This window comes from Lissotriton helveticus, chromosome 3_1 (genome assembly GCF_964261635.1).
Source record: "Lissotriton helveticus chromosome 3_1, aLisHel1.1, whole genome shotgun sequence".
NCBI lineage: Eukaryota > Metazoa > Chordata > Amphibia > Caudata > Salamandridae > Lissotriton > Lissotriton helveticus.
Genome location: NC_136061.1, coordinates 318,115,405 through 318,141,682, shown reverse-complemented (window position 1 = coordinate 318,141,682; position 26,278 = coordinate 318,115,405). Strand labels below are relative to the sequence as shown.

The window sequence follows — 26,278 nt, the reverse complement described above, 5'->3', positions numbered from 1 at the left end:
TGGTTTTCATGTCCTGTCCTGGGGTGCCCATTCTGCACCTGCTGTCCCATTGATGACTGTCCTTCCCTGGGGTATTTCCTGTCCCTGACTGATCCGTGGCCAGGGTTGGTCTTCACACCATTCTAGGTAAATATATAGTGCTGAGAACTCTATACTGCACCTTCTATTTTTCTGTCTTTGCTTTAATAAAGACATACCTTTTGCGTATAATTGATTTTCCATGCTTTTTCAAGGCTACTGAATGAAAGCTCAAACGTTATTGCTGTTTTCTAGCATGTTCCTATGTTACCCTCCCTTTATGCACCTTTCTCCATACTGTTTATGACATATAGATGTGGTTATAATTTTCTCTTTTTCTAATCTGATCGAAGTAAAGTTGCTAGAACTTAGCGTGTTCCATTTTTCCCCTACCTATAGATTGCATAAGATTTTTCAAACTTTATTCAACCTTTGTAGTATTTCCCAGTAGTAAATTCCTAGTACGTGCATAAATTTGCCCTTTTTAGTTATCCATTCTCGAGTTTCATTCTTGAATTCTGATTAGCATATTCACTGTTCTTATCTCCCATTAGTCTCATAAATGGTTGCCCTAATTTACTTTTTATATGGTTATGTGATTTTCATTATCTTGATCATTGATTGCCTCTTGGTCGTGAACTGTTTGCTCTCAGAATCTGAAATCTAGATAAAGCTTTTAAAACTTCCCAGTAGTCTGTGGTTATTTGATGAATACAAAGAAATAAAAGTCGGTATTGTATTTTGCCTGCCTTTCTTTTACAGCTAGCTCCCTGATCCGTTGTGGTCATAGGTACCCATAACGGTGGATTGGTAAGTCGGGTACACTAGAAATAAATACGAAGGAATCAGGGTTACTGGTAGTAGAGTTGTAAGGTCACCTGATTAATGTATATGATGAATTGAAGTTTATGGGCCCGAAACGTATATAATAAAATTGTTGGTCGGGTGACCTGCGATCTCTATCAGTAACTCTGTCTCAGTGTCTAAAATAGTCTTATTTGTATTTATTAAAACAGTAAATAGTTTTATTACTTTAACTATTTTGCTCAAAGGAAAGTGAACCAGCTGGTCCGAGAGGGTCAGTCTTCCTTTTGGGGGTGTGGGGGGAAGTGCAGGTCACTACTAGTAAGGGAGTGGAATCATCATGGATGGATTAATGATTTTGAGGTTTCGCCCGAGGGAGCGGATGTGCGGTCGGTAAACTCTTTTGTTACCAAAAAAAAGCTTTAAAAAGGCTTAGAGTCCACCCATTACTTACTACTGTTTGGCTTCCACGTCACTCTTGTTTCCTTGCTTCCTATAGGGCATTCCCGACTTACCCCTTCAAACTCACCCTAATGTCGCATAATACTGTCTTTTCCCCAGGTGTGGCTAACTCAGCTTCGTTTTATTGGGTTCAGGAGCGCACCCCCATCTCGGGTGACTTTTACGGTAATGGCGACCTATGTCCACAAGGTGACTTAGTTACCAAATTGTCCTCACTGGACATAACAACTTCAGACTAAGTCACGCACTTCATTGGGCAGGTAGGCCCCCCGCATGCCTGGCTCTCCAGCGCGATGATACACCCATAGAATCCTTCTATCTCAATAATGTGCGTCATAAAGGAATATGGCTCTATGATACCTCTTGCAGTTGACTCCTTCTAGCATACACGTTTACTTATTCCAGTGTGAGAGGGAGTCGGCCGCTGCAATATCTGATGACACCTGAAGGGGGGGGGGGCATCTGGCAAAGAGTGGTCAAGTCTTCAATTTGTTTCCGCTATAAGGAAAGCCCATATAAGATTTTGGTATCGTACACTTGTTAGACTGGCCAAGATGTTTGGGGTTTCAGACTTATGCTGGATGGGGAGATGAGACAGGGGCACCTTTCTGCACACATGGTGGTCATGCCCAGTGATCTGGACTTTCTGGATTGAAATTCAGAACACAGTACAGACCATAATCAATGTTCACCTCTCACTTGAACCATTAACGATTATTTTGGGCGACCTAAAGGTGACAGACTTTTCCCCACATCGACCCCTCAGGGCCGCATGCTCTCGCACCTGCTTCTAGCGGCATGACTATGTGTGGTGCAGATGTGGAAGCAGCACTTCCTCCTTCTTAAAATATGTGTTGGGGGCGGTGGGTCCATCTATGCCATGGAAAAATGATCGCCATCATTCAAGACCAGGTGGCTAAATTCTATGCTATATGGCGCCCCTTTAGTGCTCACATCAAGCGCAAACAGAGAACAGGAGGGCTTCACAAGACAATGTCCAAAGTGTTATGCACCTCTGACATCCACATTATGGGGCACATTAGGATGGCGGGCGCACTTTGCTCGCCCGCCATCCCGTCGTACTAAGGGACCGCCCGCCATAAGGGCGGGGATCCCGTGGCTGCCATTAGGATGCGCCCTCACTGATCAGCATTCCTGATATTGTGGCGGGCGGTGCACTCAGCACAGCCCCGCCACAATGCCAGGAAGGCATGTTGTGCATGGACATGCAGGGGGGTACCATAGGTACCCCCCACCCCTCGGAGTCCCTGGGGGCCCCCCATGCAGACTCCGCAGGCATTTCAAACCCCACATCACAAAATGGCTGGTGGTGTCTTTCAGACACAGCCACCGTATTGAAGCCTTCTCCGCCCGGTCGACTTCTCGACCGGGCGAAGAAGCGGTGGACGTTCTTTCCATCCGCCGCGGACCCTCAGCCTTGGTAATATAGCGGGGGTTTTTAATGTGAGGATGGCGGGTGGATCAGCCCCGCCAGGCCGGCGGTAACTACCGCCAGCTCGGTAGGGGCGATACGCATGCCATCCTAATGGGGCCCTAAGTCTTCTTCTGGCCCTGAGGTGGGATCTGTTGAAATTTAATTTTCATGTGCATGACCGGGGTGGGATGATATGTTGAACTGATTTTCTGATAACGCCCGAGTGCAAGTGTCCTCCTTTTCCTGTCAATTTTGAGACTGAACTATTTGTTCTAGTTAAATTGTACGATGTGTCGTATTTGCTTGTTTTCTTTTGAAAATGCTAAATAAAATTGTTTTAAAAAGTCCGCAACACAGAGGGGAAGTGTGCACACTGAAGTACATATGCTGTGAACATGTGTGCATGTTACAGCATTCTTCCTTCAGAGCTGCATAAAAGTAAAGATGCACCACCTTACCTCCTCTTCCTGCTCGAATCGCTGTCTCTGTGGACCAGTTGCATTTGTAAAGGGCAAAGGAGCCACACGCAGGAGGTGGAACTCCCTTCCTTAAGGTACTACTCCTACCCCCACCCTCCTCCCACTGTCCGTTGTGGCTAGTTGTGATGGTTTCCCAATTACACAGACTCTGCATTATTTTAGAGGACGCTTTAAGAATGCTTTCAGTGGTGTAATACTTCATTGTGCCGAATACTGGTACTACTGCTTTCTGAGACCTTAGCTTGCAAGAATGTTGTAACCTGTTTGCATTCATCTATGTACTCACCCATTAATTCACTGCACATCCATCCATGCACTCATTTTTCAACCACTGATGCATTCTCATCTAACCAAGCCCTCTGTCTCTCCCTCATTCATTCCTCCATGCACTTAATCATTGCAATTGTTGACTCAGTCTCACATTCAGCCCTTAACACAAACTTGCCATTCAATAATGAATGAATGAATGAGCAATTTGTATAGCGCAAACGAAGCCCAAGGGCGTCAAGGCGCTTATGTACAGACCACCCACAGACAACTTCGGATAACATACTTAGACCTTGCTCTTGGGAAACAACCAGGTCTTAAGAGACTTGCGAAAGACAGAGTGTTCTTGTTGCCCCGAGAGGGAGACAGGGAGAGAGTTCCACGCCTTGGCTGCAGTCAGCGAGAAAGCTCTCCCCCCCCCCCTCAATCTTTTAAACCTCGGAACCACAAGGAGATTATGATTTGCTGACCTGAGGTTCCTTAAGGGCGTGTATCTTTTAATTATGCCTTTAAGGCTAAAAGGGCCCTGACCATAGTATGCATTGTGGGTGAGGCAAAGGGTCTGAAACAGAACCCTATGGTCCGACGGAAGCCAATGCAACAGCCTGAGAGAAGATAAGGCAAAGTGATACTTAGGGAGATTCAAAACCAGCCTTGCAGCGGCATTTTGAACCATCTGCAGGTGGTGGATCTAACCCTTGTTAATGCCCATTTTGACTTATAGAATGGCCCGACCTACTGACCTTGCCTATGCCTCTTCAATTTACCTTCTTTTTAGAAACTCGTGTTTCTCTGACTGGAGGTGCTCTACAGACAGGTCACCAGTCCTCATACTAGGAGAAAACCACAAATATGTTATCCTTAAAATGTCATGCCAGTCTGATTGAACTCTGGTAAATATAGGGGTTTGGGCTAGTGTCTCTTTAATTTGGACCTCAATTGTGGAAAAAAGCATTCCAAGAGATTTCCCATTTCCAGGTTCATTAAGCTTTCTCTATTTGCCCCTCTAATTGAAAATGGTTACATCACTGTGGGGGACGCAGCGGACTCATGCTCTTGTGACTGTGGCTGGACAACGGAGCACATTGGGCTTGCATAGACTTGGGCAACCACTGTCTGCTTCCTATGCTAGACATCTGCTGTTGGGGCGCCTGTGGAGGCCGGGCTGGTAGAAGAGGTGACTTCAGTCGGTTGTTACCTTAATTAGTGGATCTCAGCCCTGGGCAAGAGTATGACCTGCGAGCCTTGAGTCCAGTAGGTGGTGTAGCCTCTTGGCCGACAGCTTGAGAGTTCATATGGAGGACGGTGGCTGAGGACGGTGTGGTAGTAATAGCAAGTCCCATTGATGCATGATCACGATTTTTATGAAAGAATTCTCTTATCGACCCTTTTGATCCCTTTGAGACAGGTGTTTTGACCATAGATGTTCCGCTTTTGTGCCTTCCTTTTGCCCCAAGATCATTGTCTACCTCATGAGTAGAGGAGATGAAGGAAGCTAAGTGGGGTGGTGAGGGTGGGCCTTTGCATGAGCTCTTTTTCCCAGGATAGAATTTTCCTTTTGGGCATTTTTGCGTGTAGCTTTTTTGCTTTCAGTTATGTGGAGCTGCTTACCTCTGCTTTCCCTTGTGGGGCTGTAAGTTCTTCAATAGACTGTTTTACTGCTTTGCCACATGGCTGAGTGGTGCGTGATGTTGGAATCACGAATTTCCAATCCCTTTTTGCTTGACCCAACTCCTATACCGTCCTGGACCCGCTCTCTCCTCACCTCGCCTCATGTACCGTTGTCTTCTTGCAACTCCTCCATGAGTCCCACTGGCTCCCAGGCGCTGGGAGGTTAGTAGGAAAGGCAAGTTCGGGATGGTTTTGGCTAGACAGGGATCCTGAGATACCGTGGGATGTAATAAAGAAGGTGATGGTTACTCGTTGTGATCCTTATTTCTGCCGAGATCCATTCTTCTGGTCTTCCAGACACCTGACGAGGTTTAAATGGGGGCCACACGGTGGTTAGGGGAGTTTGAGCAGGAGTTCACCGGGTCGCCACAAGCTGCACCCAGGCCTATCTGTGCCGCCAGCGCGTGGTCTTGGGCTCACACTTACAGTGGAGGAGTACAACCACCAGCTCACCCCCCACATACACTGCGTCTGCTCCTTGCCACCTTGCCTCCTCCTCTCCGCGCCCCTCTTGTTCAGGGAGTGGTGCTTAATAGTGAGTCGCTTCAATCAATGCTCTGGCCGTCTGCTCCTGATTCAGTCCACCAAGTAGGTGAACTTGTAGGGAGAAATGTGTTGGGGAACACCTGGAAAGCAGTACAAATGGGCAATGGCCGGCAGAGTTTCTGGCACCAGAGGCAGAACATAAACCTCTAAATTGCAGGATGTAGGAGTCTGTGTCAGGCCGGCAGTGCAGTTTCAGGCCGACCCAAACTGGGGACAGAAGCAGGACTGCAAGGCAAGACAGCTGCTCCTGTTAACGTGACTGAGGCGGTTCCGGTGGTCCAGCTATCCCAAAGGCTGAGCAGCGGCCACTCTTGTTACTGTGGTCGCAGCTACTGTGGCATGAAGTGGTGCAGCAGTCCGGCCCCGGGGAATCAAGGGATGGGTGGGGGACAAAGTCCTTGGCCGGGGGACTGGTGGCATCTCGCTCGGTCACCTCACTTGCCCCATGGCTCCTCTCCCTGCTCTGCGAATGCATGGCTCCAGAATAGGATAGCCCCTGGGCATTGCAAAAGAAGCAGACTTCTTGTTTGTGAAATAAGTTATTATATCCTCGAGAAAGGAGCAGGCCTGCAGCATGTTGTCCTGCCACAGTAATGATAAAAATAAGCTGTTTTGATCCTCAACAAATACAAATGCAGCTATGCATGGGCTTGAATGGTCTTCCCATCCAAAAAGTGAGCACCAAATTACGGTCTCACTGAGGCACTATGAAAGGTGAAACATCTAAGTCAAGGCTTTGAGGAAACTCATGACAATGGCAAACAAAGGAAGGCTAAAAGAAAGCCTTTAACCATGTCCATTGCAAGGCCTCGCTAGGTTTAGTACAGTGCAAAGCTCGAACATCCAAAAGACGCTCTTCAAAAGGGTTAATATCCTCTACTGTGTACCACACAACAAAGCTGGACCAGAGTCCTGAATAAACAGATTTGGCAGCGGGACACCACACAGGTAAGATGACATTCAAAATCAATCAATCACTCAATCAATCAAGTGGCTTGTAGAGCGTGACTACCCACCTGTAAGGGTCTCAAGACCCTGGCGGAATGGAGGGTGGGAACTGCAGGTCCACCGAAGGTGCTTAGGTTCAATCGAAGATCCAGGTCTTGAGATCCTTCCTGAATTGAAGCAGTGAGGGTGAGGTAGAGAGGGTCTTTGTTGCGAGGTAGAAGGAACTTCCTGCAACTGTGGTCTTGTGGATACGTGGGACGGAAGCCAAGGACAGTAAGGCAGAGTAGAGATCTCTGGTGGGTGTGTGGAATGCGAGGTGATGGTTAAGGTACGTAGGTCCTGCATCGTGTAGGGCTTTGTAGTCGTGTGTGAGGAGCTTGAAAGTGACTTTTGCTGACTGGGAGCTAGTGGAGGTCTCTCAGGTGGCCGGTGATGTGGCTGCGATGGGGGATGTTGAAGATAAGTCTGGTGTAGGTATTCTGAATGGTATGAAGTTTCTTGAGGAGTTTCTTGGTGATGCTGGCGTAATGTGCGTTGTCATAGTTGATTTTGCTGCTGATGAGTGCGTGGATGACCGTGTTTCTGAACTCGGTGGAGATCCGCTTGAAGATCTTTCGGAGCAGGCGTAGCATGTGGAAAGAGGATGAGGAGATGGCATTGATTTGATGGCTTATGTCGAGTGAGGAGACCAGGATGATGCTGAGATTTCGTGCGTGGTCTGTGGGTGTGGGGTAATTCCAGGGGCTGCAGGCCACCAGGAGTCATCCCAAACAGAGGGGGTGGAGCCCATGGTGAGGACTTCGGTCTTTTCTAAGTTGAGCTTGAGACAGCTGTTCCTCATCCAGGTGGCGAGAGCTTCTTGTTGTGGAAGTTCACACCTTCTGCCGGTAAATAAAAGAAACTCTGGTAAGATGACATTCACAACTTATGCAGGTGAATAAAAGAAGCTCAACTTACAGACATGAAGAGGGAGATTCTGGAGGTTGAGATACAAAACCTCCAACTCTGAATGTGAGAGCAGGTCTGTCCCAAGAGAAAGTGGGAGAGGACACAGGAACAAGCACATCAGTTCTGTATAACATACCCTCCACAACCAGTACTGCTGAGGTGGAAGATGGCTTGCCTGAAATCAAGGCTTCATTAAATAGGAGCAAGGGCTCGGAGGCTGAGGATGCAGCTGCAAAACTTAAGTGAGGATGTTCTCTTTTTTCCCCTTCATGGGTATGACCAGTTCCAGAATCTCGGGAGCCTTTCCCAAGATGGCAGTTATTGAAGCCACTTCCTCTGAGGGAGACTCTAAGGGTACTTCATGTCAACTTCTGTGGAGGTATCAAGGCCACTTGCGTTTTCTATGGCCAAGTAATCAGAAGTATGTGTGTCTGCAAGAGGGAGAAGATTGCTCACCTTGCCACTGTCACCATCACATACCACAATGTCAGGAATAGGGATCTATCTGAATTTGAGCCAAATAGATTGTGCAATTTGCCAAATTATTCTTCCCTAGACAGGAGTTTATTCTCAAGACGCCTCCACCAGCAGCTGAGACTAGCGTCAAGAGGAAAATTCAGTGGCAGATGCAGCAGCTCGAAAGACGGTGCCTGTTCCACGAGAGGCATTGCTGGTGGGGGTGCCACTGGTGAGGTCTCTAGCAGAGGCAGGGTGAAGGCACTGCAAAGGCTGCCACCAGAATGGCATTAGCAGAAGGCAGAGCAGGACCTACTGACACAGACGGTAAATCTGCGGTGGACGCATAAACAGAAGGCCTTGCAGCTTCATGAGGTATGAGGGCGCACCATCTGGAGCATCGCTGAATGAGGGCTGCATACCCTGAGTGAAAGCTACATCAGTTCTGGTTCCAAAGAGGAAGAATGACATTGGGATTTGTACCACTGGTCAAGATATCTACAGTGGAAGCAATAATCAACTCTGGCAATTCTTGTGCTTCTTTTTTAACCTGTCCGACATCTTGGATGATTTACTGGTCTACAGCAAGTGGGTGGATCTGGAACCTCCATCTGCCCTGAAATTCATCAGGGGACTGCCCCATGAGTAACTTGGCCTTCCACTCTTTGATGGCTTTAGTATGCATGAGACTTTTCTGGGGGTAACATCCTGCTAGCACTGTATATAAACACATTTTGTAAGAAAAAGTGTTCCTAGGAGAGTACGCTGGATATGTGCCGCAACACATGAAAAGAAAGAAACAGAGGTTGATGCCCTGGGGTGGCACTTAACAGTGCTCCAGGGATTTCATGTCCAGAGTAGTGCTCGATGTTGATGCGGAGTAGAGTGCCACCTGTCAGTGCAGGAGAGAAGTTTTAATTTTCCATATTAATTTTGTGCCTTGGAAGATTCAAGAGGTGAGGAATCTGCAAGTAAAACTATACATCACACAGACATTTATAATTCAACTGATAAAATGTTTAGTATGTATTGAGAGAATACTGACTTTTGTTGGAAGTTGTTGGTCTTCTCAAGTTGAAACTGTAAAGTTTTTGTTTAGTTTTTTATTTTGTTTCTCCTTTTATTGGAGTATTTTGACTGACCCAGATTTATGGCCCCATCATAAATAGTGACTACTCCACAATTTAGACGTCAGAAGAACCTTGTATTTCTATCTACAAGGAACATGGTCATCTAGCCCGACTAAGCAACTCTTGTGGCCTTGAGATGAGCAACACCTTGAGTAAAAAAAAAAAGATTTCCCTGGATCGAATATAGCAATAATCATTGCTATGATGACTGTACAAAACCGAAGGGAGACACGCCATAGATGGAAAGAAGGAGCAGCATCTTTGTCAAGAATAACTCTCTAGTGACAACATGAAATGCTGATAGGTGGTTCTGTGCACAATTTAACCGAACAGTAATGTGGGTTTGGATAATGAGGTTTGACCAGTTATGGATTTTAAAGCTGCAATTAGCATGCCAATGTTCCTCCCCAGTGTGTGGTTCTGCTTTTACTGTTGAATCAGAGCTTAATCTGAGCAGGTATTTCATGGAGCTCAGCAGTGGGAATAATAAATTACTAGGGGCCTAATTACGATGTCGGGCACCATTGCGGAAAGGAACTGCCTGACCTCAGGTCGGTGGTTCCAACAGTATTGGGCAGTCACAAACCATTTGTCAATAGAAGCCTGTGCGTTGGGTGGAAAAGGCCCGCCGCACAAGCTTCTATTGACAAATAGAGGTTTGAAAACATCCCTGTACCGTGTGGCAGGCACCACATCGTGCCTGCCACACGGTGCAGGGATGTTTAGGGGAGCACCATAGGTGCCCCTTAGACTCCATAGCGGAGGGCCAAGGAGGAAGGAGGCCCTGCTAGGGGCCCCAATGCTGCTTCCTCAGGCGTGAGTCCTGTGCTCTCCATGCCACTGGAATCAAGCTATCCTGGCTGATATGGGCTGAAAGCCCGAAACGGGTCCTAGGATGTTTGTTTCCAGTCCAGGGAAGACCTGACCTGGTAGTTCGGGCGGGACTGTTCCCATTGGGCACAGGGTCAAGACTGGAATGGCATGGTGAGCAAAACAACTATGGATTTAGGCCCAGATCTCTGTACTGGGGTGAATGTATAAGTGTTCTGCATTCTGTCCATTAATTGTTCTTTTTCCATTTGTTGAAAACTGACATCATAACCTCGACAGCGGAACAGCCGTCATTAAGGGAGTATGCGGTCTGTCCCACGCACCACTGGTCTCCTTGTGTCCATCTGAACTACGTTAGAATCCCCCCACAGGTTTACCTCTGGCCATTGTCATTATAATACAGTAGTCAGACTGTAAACCTACCATGTCGGGTGGAAAGTCTCCGACCACTGGTCGGAGGCTTTCCGCTGACATCATAATTGTGCGCTAAAAGTGCAATCTTTTAGAAGAATTGTTTGTTCCCTCAGACAGGCAGAAGTCTGAGTTTATAATGGTTGTCAATTTTATTTCACTTTACAAGTTTTAACACTATTTTGGCGCCACATCACCTGCAATACCACTCACTATGCGAAGCTTGAAATGGGAGGCTGGAGAATCAGTTAGCTTGTCTGCGGTGCTGGCCCGCCACCTGTTACATGATTTTCGCAGTGGAGGGCCAAGCAGTCCAGCATGTGCATGTTCCTTAACCTGCTCTGAATGACTTAGTGCATGCCACTGGACCAGTGCCACTCTTGAAGAAGTGCCTAGCACAGTGGACTAGCACCATGCAGTAACTGGTGGTGTCTAGTACAGATATTCACAGTGTTCAAAGAGAAATCAATGTTACAAAACAAATTGAAATCTGCCCTTATGTGCCCTTGAGGTTTCCACAAAAAAAATTGTACTGCTGATTTACACATTTCAGTTCAGTTTAGAGAGCTTTATTCGGTTTGCATGACACAACCATAAAAGCAACAGTAGATAAAAAAAAATACATTCAGTAACATTTAACATAAAATCATCATAATTCAAGTATTACAGTTACCCTACTAAAGTAGAAAAGGTTGACTGCGCATTCCATATATTAACGCACAATGTGGTGCACCAACGGGACAACATTATTTAATAAATACTAAAAATAGTTCAGACACTCACGTACAAACTAGTAGCAGCAAATGAGGAGAATATTACAATAAATTGCATAATGCTAAGGGATATTTAAGCTAAGGCTTTGGCCATTATTCATTATTCATTAAAGTGACATGTGCCTGAGTAAACATTCGGGTTCTTATGGTACATTGTAAACATTTCCAACCCAAGATAAAGTGTCCTGTGCTTTATTAAGAAATCAGCATAACTGCTAATTGTAATAGTTATGGTATTATCGATTTCCTTGTTGTTCTACATTTCAGTATATACAATGCAACCCGAAAACAAATATCTGTATTTTCAAGGGCACATAATAAGTTCATTGCGTCCGCTGTTGTACGAACATTATATTTTAAAAGGATGGGCTTCAGATAAAATTTCCTTAAAAATATATACAATTTACAAAAGAGTAAAAAATGGCAACAACTCTGGCTAGAGGTATTATTACATGGACATAACATAGTAGATCTCTCTCCTGTTACAGGGAAGGATACCAAGTGATGTACAATCCCCAACCTCAGGCGTGTTAAAACAAAACGATGTGAAGATCTAGATACATCGGACAAATAAGCATGAAAACCACTTTTGAGTTCAAGTAGCCTATAAAACACGACAGTTTTTTGGGTCCTAGTTGATTTCAGTCGCTCTTCCCTTTTGTATGACAAGAAGGAATCCTTAATTTCCTTCTTTGTAAAGGGGATTGTGTATTTGGACACCTTTAAAATATTAAAATCAAACAATGTATAATATAACTAAGCCATGGGATGCGAGAGGCATACTCTAATTTAAGACAATCTTTAATTATTTTCTGAGTGAACTCTGTCTCGCTCTTATACCAGATCGAACGCCACAAAAGTAATGGGCGAAAGGCTGCTAGATCCGATATGTAGTTCAGGCCGGTTTCCTGATGGATTTCCACATTTATTTTTGCTTAAGAAACATTATTTAACAAGCATTAGCAAAAACCAATAGGTCTCGTGGTGATTGCTCAAGGCTTTTGGCTTTATCAATTTTTGTATTGTTTTGATAAATTTTTGCTGGATCTTCAGCATTAGCATGGCAGTCCATGGCACATAAGAAAACTACTTTATGGGCAGGTGTGCTCCTTGTGAAAGGGAACAATGCCGCCACTAACAGTGAATATATTTAATGACTACAGTGGACTGCCCCACTGCACCATTCTGTATGCTGTAGTGTGTGGCAGGAAAATGGCACAACAGTACAATGGGCGAAGAAGGCAGCTGAAAGCCCTATAAGTAAATTTAATATACACATAATTTTAGTAAAATTAAAAGGTCTTGGCTAACGCCTGTCGCAAAATAGCCCTACCGTTGACTGGCCAATCATACTGTGCGGATACATATTTATAACTTTGCTTGATAGGCCCTGGCATTGCACTTTATTGGAAGACACATATTCCAATAAAAACAGTGAGATATATTCTGCCCTGTTACCACCACCTCAAGAGCCAGAGGAATCTGGGCCCTCTCCACATGTTTCTATGCAGAAGGGAAGAGGTGCCGACCCCAGTGTGTGAAAAAGGTATTAGTGTCAGATGTGATAGCTGGACAGTAGACACAGTGTTAGAATAAGGTGTGGCAATATTACCTGTAATGATATGTGACTATGCCAAATGATAGGAGACCGTGTGATATATATATACCTTGAAGAATAATTGTATTCTCAGCAGCCAAAGCTGAAGAAATAGTTATGAAACTGCAATAATGTTATTTCATTACTGGCCTAAAAAGCATAAATAAAGTTGAAAAATGAAATTAGAAAACTTACATTATTCCTAGGCTCAGCACATAGAGAAAGATGTAGTTTATACCAGCATTCAGGAAGTTAGCAATTAATCCTGTTATAACCTGTGGAAAAATGATTCCCTAAATTGCAAACGACAAAGAAAGAAAAGTAGTATTTACTGGTCAGGGTTATTGGGTATTATGCACATAAAAAAACCAACAACTGCCCATGGTCATGCATTAAAGCATAATAGTAACCCAGTGTTTGTAGCTAAACTCATTCTTGGAGTCAGCCTTCCCCCTATGCCTGACGGGATGGCGGGGAGGGTATGGAAGTTTATTTACCAAAATGCCAGAGGTTGCGGCATTACACACCCTTTGACCTTAATGACCTTATGGTAAGAGATGCCATATGACCTTCGATCTGAATCTTATCGGGAATAGATGTCACATGATTAATTCTGATTACATTACAATATTTGATGCTCCATAATTACAGCATTATTACTATAACAACGCCTCAAAAACAAAGTATTACTATAACAACACTGAAAAAACAAATGTCTATTTTAGACACCACCTATACTAAAATGCTGACAAGCTATGGAAAGAGAATCGTACATGATTCTCTTTGCTTTATATGACATGTGTTTGGCTGAAGAACATATAGGACCACAAAACACAGAACAACACTGGACACCTAAATTATTTATACTACCAAATGTTATGATTTAATAGTTCACCTAATGTTAACTGAAACAACATCTGGATTGATAAATATTAATAAGAGGAAAAATATTAGTAATTATGTCTACATGAATTTAATAGTGTAGACCATACATATTGAATATTAACTATGTAATTGATTCAAATTATTCTTATATTTTGATCGTTTGCATGGCACTATCAATCGTGCGAAATTCAAAGGTGAAGGTTATATGCAAATACATAATTTTTCATGGAGTCACAATAATGAAACGTGAAGAACTAGTAGAAAATATATTATTAGTCATTTTTCGTATTTAAACAGAAGAGTTTGCATCGCTGGATTAAGCGCCAGTGTGATTAATCTTCATTATATCCTTGGACACAAAATACTGAATCCAAGACAATAAATGTGGGAACTGATGGCTCAGCAGGTAACAGGTAACAGGGCACGGACTTCTTTGAGTCGTGCAGTGGAATCACTTGAAAACTTTAGTGGTTGTGTAATGGCTTTAAGTCACCACCTTCAAAAATTACCTACATTACACAAGCCATGGAGTATTTGTGTTTACTTCCAACATAGGATGTGCAGAGCCATCTGTGAAACGCTGTTGTAGATGCCTGAATAAATATTTAGTAATTTCAGTATGTTTTGTGTGTATTGTAAAATGTTTTGCATGCGGAGTGTAGGGTCATAGCATTTAGGGAAGAGTCCTACTGCACCCAGCGCAGATGTAGAGCCTGATCATTAGAAGGAGCTGCAATTATTACTGCTTCTAGTGTAAGTATGGGAAAGACTATAATTATCTATTTCTACTGTGCAAAGAATGCTCTTTCAATATTCATTTCTGCACCACAGTGAGTATTTTCTCTGTAGGCGTTAAGCCCTCTTCAGCAGAGGAGTGCGAATATGTGTTCTAACTGAGTTGTCTGTCCCTCACTGTAAACTACAAATATATAGCATGAATTACTAGGAATAACCCTAATAACTAGGGGACATATTACCAACAAGTAGCGATAATTATCGCTACATAGGCTTAGCGACGATTTTTTTTTATCACTGCCTATCGCTGGATATGTTAGCGAAGAAAACATGTTATTAGCAACGTTTTTCTCCATTTTGCTAAAATATCCAGCGATAGTGGCGAAATGCGTGAATGTCGCTGAGAATACAGCGATATTCACACATTAGCGACGAAATGCTCTTAGCCATGTTATCCACCTCCCATTGGAAAACATGGCTAAGAACTGGTCTGAGCACGCGTTAGTTTTTGGCGATAGCGGGAATATTTCCATCGCTACGTCTGCCTTGCTAATAGGCGATAGCTACGTTAGTGACTGCTTTCAGTCGCTAACAGGTTGGGTACGCCCACTTTGCATGTCATTAGCGATAAATATCGCTGACTTGCAAAGCGGGCCCCAAACCGCTCGCTATCGCTCGCTAACATCATTTAGCGTCAGCTTGCTAATAGAGTGATAGAATTATCGCCGCTTAGCGGCTGAAAACGGCCACTAAACCGGCGATAATTGCCTATCGTCACCCTTGGTAATATGCCCCTAGGTTTTCTTTAATACCTCAAGTCAAGCAAGCCGGGCCGAAGACGGCTGCAATGCCAGAAACCAGTCCCCGGAAGCTTGTTTCCTTTCCAGTAAAGAATTGGCTTGGTAGTTTAGTCTGCCCTGTTCCGATGATGCACTGGGCCAGGGACAGACTAATTTGCATATAGCCAGGTTCTGAGCTGGGATGGTGTAGTGAGCTAAAAAACGGTGATGGATCAAGCCCTGATCTTTTGACTGGGTATGAGTGTTCTGTTTAATTCAGATGCTCTGTCCATCACCACCCCCTTTACTGAATCGTTTTGGCCACTATAGGAGTGGCAGGGTATGCTCAGACATGAGTCCCTTGCTCACTGCACCATCAGGATTCAAGCAAGCCGGGCCGAAGACGGCTGCAATGCCAGAAACCGGTCCCCGGAAGCTTGTTTCCTTTCCAGTAAAGAATTGGTTTGGTAGTTTGGTCTGCCCTGTTCCCATGATGCACTGGGCCAGGGACAGACTAATTTGCATATAGCCAGGTTCTGAACTGGGATGGTGTAGTGAGCTAAAAAACGGTGATGGATCAAGCCCTGATCTTTTGACTGGGTATGAGTGTTCTGTTTAATTCAGATGCTCTGTCCATCACCACCCCCTTTACTGAATTGTAAATATATAGGGCATCATTAGGATGGCGGGTGGACTTTGTCCGCCCGCCATCCTCATGGTAAAAGGGACCGCCGGCCATAAGGGCCGGGGTCCCGTTGGGGCACTTAGGATGCGCCCACCACGATGGCGGGCGCATCCTGCATTCCTGGCATTGTGGCGGGCGGTGCACTCAGCACCGCCCGCCCCAATGGCAGGAAGGCATGTTGTGCACTTCCACGCACAACATGGCAGGCACCGCGCGGTGCCTGCCATGTTGTGCATGGAACTGCTGGGGGGTACCATAGATACCCCCCATGTTCCCCCCCGAGTAACTGGGGGCCCGCAATGGGCCCCCGCGGTCAATTCCCACATGCCTTTCCGTGGCGGCAATGCCGCCACGGAAAGGCATCTTTCCGCACCCATCTTAATATGGCTGGCGGGGTCTAACAGACACGCCACCATATTAAAGTGGCGGGTGGTCTTTCCGTCCGCCGCGGTCCCCCCGCCATAGTAATATGGCGGGGGGAAATGGGTGGCGGGCGTGGTCGGATCACGGGCGGATCGCCAGCGCCATGCAGGCCGTGGAGATCCGCCCGTGATCCTAATGGGCCCCATAGTCTCTAACATGTCTGCTTGCATTCCACATAAGATAGTCATGTTTGTTTGTGCCCAATATTTTCCAGAAAACATGGCATTCATGAGTAAGTAAGTAAAGTATTTCTAAAGCAGGCAAATGTCGAGGCATCTTAGCGCTTAACAATGCTACAGCTGATCATTGAAATAAAGCAAGTACTTGGCCTTGGGGAAAAAAACAGGTCTTCAGGGAATTTCTAAGACTGAACCTGTTTGATTGAGACCTGAGGGAGAAAGGTAGGGAATTCCATAGTTCATCCGCCTAGTAGGAGCGACTTTTCCCACCCCACTTGGCCTTTTTCACCCTAGGGATGGGTGATTGGAAGATCTTAGATCACTTTGAGGAAAATACCAAACAAAGATTTTCTGCAAACCCTGGAGTGCACAATGCACAGCGCCTTGAATTTAACCCTGTCCTGATTGAGTAACTAATGAAGGACACTGATAATGTTTGATATGGAGCCGAATTTTAGGATTTTTAACAGCAGACAAGCTGCTGCGTTCTGCAGAGATTGAAGCTTTGATTGAAGTTGTTTGTCTATTCCTACATAGAGTGCAATACATTAGTCTATCTTGGACAAAATCAAAGCAACTATTACTGTTTTCACATATCAAGTAGAATGAATGGAAAAATATTTTTTAGTATCTTCAAAAGATAAAAGCAAGAGGATGTAATGTGGTTGATCAGTTCAGAGAAACAGAGCTGGTTGTTAAACATTACCCTGAGATTTTTCACTTTACAGACTGAGGCTGGAGAAGGGCTGGAATTGGCAGGCCACCAGAAATCATTCCAGAAAGGGACGTCATTTCCGAAAAGTATTAGCTCTGTTTTCTCTGTGTTTAACTTTAAATAGTTCTCATTCATCCAGTTATTATTGTGCGTTAGGCAGTTGTTAAATTGTCTGGGCACATTATTTACGTCAGATGTAATTGAAATGACTATCTGCGTATCTTCAGTTTAGGATATTGCAGAGAATCCATGAAATCAAATAAATCTTGCCAAGGGGGTGACATAGATGTTAAATAATGTTGGGGGATAATGAAGATCCTTGAGGCACCCCACAAAGAAGAGAAAACGGATTCGAGGTCTGAACATCACAGTCTGTTCTCTGTGCAATAGAAAAGAACAGAGTAGGGTTAGGGCTGCACCTTTTAGTCCACCTGTCTTCAGCTGGTTGACTACCACATGATGATTAACCATATCAAACGCGGCTGAGAGGTCCAGTAGGATTAGAGCAGTCCTCTTTCCCTTATTCACCTGCATGCGGATATCCTCCGCAACAATGACTAAAGCAGATTCTGGGCAGTACTGCGCCTAAAACCATATTGAGATGGATCAAGAAGATCATTGGTCTCCAAAAAGGCCATCAGGTCTTCATTTATGGCCTTTTCCAAGATCTTTGTGGGGAAATTCCATTAAGGCTTGAAATTTTCTCTGTATTTTTGGCGGTTATAAAGTTGCACACTTCTGAACCAAGTCAGGTGTCAATGTTTTCCCTCATTGGATAATTGATATCTAAGAAAAATTTCATTTAAATATGCAATGTTAAGTTACATAAAGTTCATTTTATACCTGTATCGAGCTAGCAAATTCACTATTCTGTCCACAATAGCTAGATGTTCAATCAAGACATAAAACTAATGTATATATCATCTATATATGACGGCGCCTCGGGATTGTCCTATCAGATCTCCATAACTCATGCTGCAAAAAAAACTAGGGCTTTTTTTATGTCCCATGAGCAGTACAGTTCGCCACTAAGATTCAGGCGCTATATTTGGATATATTCTGACTGGAAAACCCATTGATAATGTCCAGGGTCATTTTGTATGTTTTTTCCAACAGACTGTACTATGAGCGTTTGGTAGAGCATGTGCATTTATGGGAATTAAAATGTCAATAATCTAAAACTATTCTTAATGAATTATCAGGCTTCTGTACCAGAAAAAGAGGGATGTTCACTGTGGAACTACAAGCACTATTATACATTGATATTGTAGCTGATCGAAAATAAATTGTTCATTGCACTTAGTTTCTAGTTTCAAAGTTGCCTTTCAAGACTCACTCCTTCAGCAAGTCACAAATGAAACAGACTTCTCTGACCCCACTTGATTTTTAGGTCTCGCCTATGCAGCTTGTGCGCTGCATAGGAAATAGACCTCTTCTAATCGATTCAATTTTGGCCACAAAAACGTGCACGCGTTGCATTGCCTTTAATCGCAATGCGTGCATTTTTGGCAATTCCCTTGTGGGAGCGAGTGTGACACCATATGTTTGTAATTAACTTACAAGCACATGGTGCCCGTGGCTCGCTCCCGCAAGGGAAACTTACACGGTCATACTGCTGCAGAACTGTGAACCTGACACTTAACACCTAGGGCCCGATTCACAGAACTAACTTAAGACAAAATCCTAAACTTACTACCACTTTGGTATTCACAGAAGGCACTTACTCATTTTGGTATTCACAGAAGGCACTTACTCATTTCGGTATTCACAGAAGTTAGGAGTCCTAACTTTAGGACTCCTAAATGCCTTCTGTGAATACAGAAAGTCTTAAAATTACGATTTTTCTTAGTTTAGTAGTAGTAAAGTTAGGACTCCTACCTTTAGGACTCCTAAATGCCTTCAGTGAATACCGAAAGTCTTAAAATTAGGATTTTTCTCAATTTAGTAGTAGTAAAGTTAGGACTCCTAACTTTAGGACTCCTAAATGCCTTCTGTGAATACCGAAAGTCTTAAAATTAAGATTTTTCTCAGTTTAGTAGTAGTAAAGTTAGGACTCCTAACTTTAGGACTCCTAAATGCCTTCTGTGAATACCGAAAGTCTTAAAATTAGGATTTTTCTCAATTTAGTAGTAGTAAAGTTAGGAGTCCTAACTTTACTACTAATAAACTGAGAAAAATCTTACTTTTAAGACTTTAGGTATTCACAGAAGGCATTTAGGAGTCCTAAAGTTAGGAGTCCTGTCTTTACTACTACTAAACTGAGAAAAATCCTAACTTTAAGACTTTCGGTATTCACAGAAGGCATTTAGTAGTCCTAAAGTTAGGACTCCTAACTTCTGTGAATGCCGAAATGAGTAAGTGTTCTCTGTGAATACCAAAATGAGTAAGTGCTTTCTGTGAATACCAAAATGGTAGTAAGTTTAGGATTTTGTCTTAAGTTAGTTCTGTGAATCGGACCCGTAATTTTCTTAGTGCAGAAGAAGATCAAGAGGTTCAGGTCTGTCATAAACCTATGGAACTTCAATCAGTTTGTGTTATATAGACACTTCAAGATGGAGACAGTAGTTTGTCTAAGGGATATTCTTCAGCCAAGGGACTGGATGATAAGACTAGACCTGAAAAATGCATATCTATCATTCCCATCTTTTCGGATCACAGAAAGTAACACCAGTTACGGACCGAGAAGACATTGTTACGGATGCGTTTGGCCGGGATTGGTCTAGGAGGATTAATTGCGCTTTTCTTCCTTTGCAATGGTTTGCAGATGTCAGGCACAAATTTGCAGGCAGTTAAAAAAGGGTGGTAGTGATCACACCATTATGGAGGGATCCGCTACGAAATCCGGGCTTACTAGAGTTGTCAATAGATTATCCAATGTTTTTCTCAGTCTTCCCTCAGATTGTGACCAAGCCTTATGGATAGACTCACATTTCAGCCACGCAGGAAAGACTGCATCTGGTGGCATAGAAACTGACATATGCAGATGTGCGAGGAATTTCAGAAGCGGCTTCGAGATATATCAGGAGCTCATGGGCCAGGGGCATTCCCAGGGCATATAAATCAGGTTGGGGAGCATGGAGCAGCATGTGTGGAAAGGGTGAGAATCCTGTTTAAGTGGATGTTGCAGGAGCTATGATTCACCTGCCATCCTTGGTTGCTCCTCAGAAGTCCTATAGAATGATTAACATATATGTATAAGCTAATTCCTCAAGGCATGAGAGGGTGGATGGTAGACCATTAGAGGAATACATACCCCTTGTATATAGACTAATGAAAGGAGTAAGGTATATGACTCCACCTTAACCCAGGTATACAACAACTTTGTTGGATGTGAGCATGGTTCTAAATGTATTTGAGTCATGGGTGGATAATGATAGGCTATCTTTTAAATGATTATCTACTAAGTTGGCGATGGTATTCTATCTGGTGTCATTCAGAAGGGCTTCAGATGTTAGGGTGCTGGATATTTCTGTAATAAGATTTTCCCCACATGGTGTACATTTCAATATTACAAGGCAAGCACACAGTTCCACTACTTATGGGATTTTTCTGGAATTTCCTCTACATCCGAAATGGTGTGTAGTAAAATGGCTTAAGAAATATGTGGAGGTTAACTAAAGAGTTGAGGACGGAAGCCCCTCTGTTTTTGATAGCTTTGCATAAGACTTAAATTCCCTGTGTCTTTCACTATGTCAAGCAGGTGGGGGAAACTGGTAATGGAGTTATCAGGGATGGATGCAGTTCATTATGGTGATTTTTGGGCTAGGGGATGCAGTGACTTCTAAAGCTTCCTGGGCCAGGGCTAGGTTAGAGGATAACCTAATAGCAGCAGGTTGGTCTACAGTAATAACTTTTAAGACCTTTTCTTGTAAACCGGTAGAACATGCCGTGATGACAGTAGTGAATAAGATTTAAACATGCATAAGAAGAGCCTCTGTCTGGTAATGAAAGTGCAAATTCTCCAAGCCAGTTGTGATTTTATGAAAGACAAGCAGGCACTTATTATCCCACCACAGTATATGTTCCCACTCTGGCAACTGATTTTAATCTGTTTTCTCTGTCCTGTCTAGAGCCACGCTCAACTGGTCAAATTACGATTTGAACTCTTAAAGCCTGATTTGGAGATTGAAAGCTACCATTCAGATCTCAGATGGAGAATGGACAGAGACAGAATGGAGCGGATTTGGTGTGCTCTCTACTCTTTATGTTGCTCATAATTGTGCTCAGATTGTGATTCTTTTGAGGCTCAACAAGAACAGAGGTGGAACACAGGTTTGATGGGCTTTATTTTCTGAGTACCTAATTGAGTGATGATTTTGTCATTTCCTGTAGGAGAAATGCATTATGCTATATGTAGTACTTTAAATGGTTGTGAAATAAAAAGTAAGACAAGCATTGGCAAAGCCACAAGGTTTATATTGGTTTTGCCAAAGTTCATTAAACGTGTTGCACAGCAGCACGAGGAAAGGTGGTGGAGGTGGGTGGAAATCAAACAGCAACCATTGGGAGGAGGGCGAGGATGGGGGAGACAAACACAGGACAGCGGCAGGAGGGCAGGGCGTGGAGGGGTGCGACACAAATGTGCAGCGAGGAGTGGAGCGGGAAAAGTAACAGCGGACAGAGAAGGCGATTAAGAGCGAGACAGAGCTACAGGAGAGAAAGCACGCAGGCAGGTTCAACGCGAGAAAGAGACAGCAAGTAAAAAAGAGAAAGTGAGGAAAGAGTTGCAGAGAGACAGAAAGACGGATAGCAATAGGGGCAGAGAAAGAAAACAGAAGGCGCATAAGAAAGCAGAAGAGACAGAGGGAGCAAATGAGAGTCATCAAACAAAATATGCATTGCAAGAGTTTTGGAGAGTGATGAGGAGAAAGGGAGAGATGAAATATGGGACTTTCAGGGTAAAAGAGAGGAGTTCCAGAGTGTGATCGAGAGAGAATGGAAGAGAATCAGAAGGGAGACAGACAGAGTCACATCTGCCCAACGACAGCCTTGCAGACGAGACTCATCTTTAGAGATGCCAAGTTGAGCTGGACGAGAGAGAGGAGCTTGACTTAAGCAACACCGGCACCCCATGCTGTGCCAAAGAAGCGACAACTTGCGAAACACATGTGCAACGTCATGACAACTATTGGATCATGGTTGTTAGAAGATGTGAAATGTACAAGGCATTGTGTTGAATGGATGCATGAAGTCAAGTGGTAATGTCTTGTGAAGACATAAATAAAATAGATATTTACACTTTTCTATATTGAAATATGTTTTCCTTATATTTTTTTAAAGATTATACTCCTTAAAGCCTTATTAAAAACATAAATAACATTCTTTCCCCGGGCTCCTATAGCTAGATTAACTAACGGTTTTACCGGCCTCTGCTGTCTGTCCAAACCCTGGAGTGGATTCAACTTCAACTGAACAAAACAAGCTCTTCTCGTATCATTCCGCTCCCAAGCATACAGGCAGGGCCGGCGCTAGGCATGGGCAGCTGCCCAGGGCCCCGCTCCTGCTCGCAGCCGTGGGGCTGGGCACCTTTACAGACTCCAGACTATTGAGGCCCAGGGGGCCCCCTAAGAGTTTATATTTTTTCTTTTTTGAGCAATCTCCCCTGCAGGCCTGTCTCTGTTGGCCTAATGGCTGCATCTGCACGTTCATGACAGCAATTTGACAGTTTTTTGAAGTGCCCTTGCCTGTGAAGGTTGCCCTGCCCCTGTATCAATGCAAAAGCAGAATATCCTGCTGGGCGCACTACAAAATATAGAACTGGGCATCACAATGGAAATTGCTCACCTAGGACATGTGGAAAGAGAGCAGAGAGGGGGATTAAAGGGTTAAGACACACTGAATAGAGTGCGAGTGGGGGGGAGCAGATAGGTGTGAGTACCGCTTTGAGACAAGAGGTGCAGAGTCAGCATGTAAAAGTAGATGCAGCAGGGTTTAAAGCCTCCTGGGTCACTCAAGTCTCAGACCCAGTATTGAATTAAAATGGACATTCAAAATGGGCCCTATATTCATGTCCTTAAATTCGCCTGCAAAAACATGGATCCAGTGTCTGCACAATGAATGAAAGTTCTGAAAAGCAGGTGATGAGACGGGCCCGCTCTCCATTTTTACCCTCACCCTCAGATTGAAAAAACAAATCTTAACTCTGCAGCAGTGCCACCCTCCCCTACCTTCAATGAAACTTCAAAGAGACTTGTTATAGTTCTTTCACAGTCTCATCATGTCATAACTGCGGCATTTTCAATTTTATATACAAGGAAGCCGTAGACGTTGATTATTCATCTTATGCAACTAATAACCACTGACAAAGCCAATAGTCCTGGCTTGTTGTAGGTGTACTTTTACTTGTTGATATATTTATATGGAAGCAATGACAGAGGCAGCAAAATACCAGTCGGGCAGCGCACTATTCTAAGGACGGATTTATATAGCTTGCATGTTTTTAAGCTACACCCTCAATTAAATCAGCAATGCCCCCTTGAGAGACACCCCCAGTTTTTTTCATCCCTCTTAAAGCCCTTCTGTCAGGTCAGGGTGTAGGCCGATTTTCTAGTTAGTTGATGACCTGCTTTATGGTCAGGTGAGCCTGTTTTTACTATTGATTTGTATGATATTAAAGCAAACATTGCCTGCACCAAACTCGAATCAGTGCAGTCTCCCATACCTTACAAAATACTTACATAGCATATCTTTACAAGTTTAAAACTACCGTAGTTTGCAAACATGGGACATTTTTCTAGCTAACTAATAAACTAATGTGGGCTCTTTTATTTTGGTACTGGGCCTATTTTCTTTCCCAGTCTGATGCTGCATGTTTGTCAGGGCCACTGGAATTATGCGATAGTGGGGCAGCGGCGACTTCTGCAGAATTATGCATTTGACGCATCTGCCACATAACCCATCATCTGCTGCATAATCTACAGATTTTCACAACAAAATTGCTTTCTATCTCAAATGGTTCAAACGTTACTAAAAATGCAGCGACACGTCTTGCTGCATGTTTCCCACTGATAAACTTGAGTGTTAAATTGGTACTAATGGGGTGCAACCGGTGCTCAAACAGTGTCATTAAGTTTAAAAATGGCCAAAAAATGAAGTAATACTATTTCAAAATGTGCCGGATTATGCCGCATAATTTGCCTTTTCTTGCCACATAATTTACTCACCCTGCCACATATTTAGCCATCTCCTGCTGCATAATTCCAGTGGTCCTGATGTTAGGGTAATCCATGGAAGTGATTTTGTTCCTGTTTATATTTCAAATTTTTTACTTAATCTTGCTTTCCCTAAGTGTGCTAGCTCTTTGCAGCATGTGTGTTTCTGTATTTCATTTCACAGCATATTACTCTTGGATGATATACCCATTGTACTAAGTCACCTCCAGGTGTTTATAACAGGCTATAGTTGAGCACTTTGGAGTTGAGGATGCAGGCAGTACAACGTTCATACTGTGCCTGTCTGTGGGTCAAAAAGGTGTTCAGATTACATGATCATTCAAAATATGGTCTCTCTGCAGAGCACAAAGAGCAATGGCCCTGCATTCTAGTTGTGATCCTATGCAAATGTGTGATTAGGAGCTACTTATTAGTCAAAACAACAAGGTGAAAGGAAAATAATTTATTGTTGTTATACATTTTGCTTAAACAGCTAACAACCTTTGACAAAACCCAGCCATGGCCAGCATGAGTCGCGGGTGTGGGGGTCGCGGGGGTTGGTTTAATTTTAATTAAAAACAAAAAACACTTCCCTTAGCCGGCCCGACCTGATCCCACGTTGTCTCTGCTTAGAGGCCTCACGTGTTCCTATTCTGCCCAGGGCCCCACATATCCTAGGACCGGCCCTGCATACAGGCTCCAGTACCTCACTACCCTGTGAACCCACCGCTCAACGAGCAATGGCAAGAAACCGCTTCTTAATCATTTCACAGGACTTAAAGAGAAAGGCAGAGCGCGGGTGCTCACTCCCTACATTGAAGACCTCTGCTCTACAGTATTTCCAAATGGAGAATCCCTACCGCTGACTTTTCACCCATGAGAACTACAACTGAGCGACCTGTCATGGTGATTGCTTCATATAGCCACCAGATGGCATCCACAGCACACGCTTACAACCTTTCTGTTTCTATGTTTAAACGAAATGTAAGTGGAATTGGTGCCGAAATAATTAATGTTCTTTAAAAAATAGGGCCCCTTCTTATCCCTTAAAAATCTGAAGCTAAACACTGTCTGTTGTGCTCAGGGTGGCATTGTTTACCAGGCCTTTCAAGAACTTTACTGTTGGCTCTGCAGACGGACATGCATTGCTGGTATATGAATTTCATATAGAAACCAGATGTGGTTGACCTTCTTCAGGTCCTTATTGAGGCGTGCTGCTGTCTAGGATGCTTAGGTTTACATTACTGGATATCGCTGCCATAAACTCCCCAATGCAGCCAAAACCTTCATCCAGTCCTACATTTGTCACCAGCATTTTACATTCTGGATCTTGAGGCGAGAACTATTGGCTATGCCAATGCTTGTTTCTTTTTTTCTCGTTTGTTGCACGCTGAAGCTATTCTTCAGAAGTACATGTTCATGTTTGTAAAAATTGCACGGTGACGCTACTGGGGGATCTCTTCTCTAATACCGCCCTGACTAATGCACTGGACCCACATTGGCCAATATTCCTGCTACTTAGCGCCGTGATAACCTTCGGGATGATTGTTAGCACTCTATAAATAAATAAATAAATGAATAGAGTAGGGCAGACGCATGTTGGCACATTTATATTAGGGTCATAGGACCACAATATACGTATTGCCCCTTCCCATAGTTGTTAATTCCCAGTTCACCCCGCTAATAAAGGGGTGAACTGGGTATTCTTTTTATCTGAATATAAAAACCCCTAGCAATAAAAACAAATTGTCTTCTAAGTGCTCCCTGGAGTACGGTCGAGCCCACCCTGACCTTTAGAGTCAGGGTGAACCCAATGATGAAGCAAAACCAAAGGGGATGATGGACGGAGTGTTGAACATTGCAAGCACTCACCCCCAGTCAACTGATCTGGGTTTAATCCATCATCATTCTTTAGCTCACTCCGCCACCCCAGTTCAGACATGGCCATAT

The 26,278-nt window shown here is 43.9% G+C and overlaps 1 protein-coding gene across 1 annotated transcript in view; it reads right to left on the bottom strand.

Annotated features, from left to right (window-relative positions):
* The window catches only part of SLC47A1 (solute carrier family 47 member 1), a 945,948-nt gene that overhangs the window by 281,582 nt on the left and 638,088 nt on the right, over window positions 1-26,278 (bottom strand). Inside the window, exon 7 of the mRNA XM_078683588.1 lies at window positions 12,972-13,069. Coding sequence (XP_078539714.1) covers window positions 12,972-13,069 — 98 coding nt within the window. The remainder of the gene's footprint in view (window positions 1-12,971; window positions 13,070-26,278) is intronic.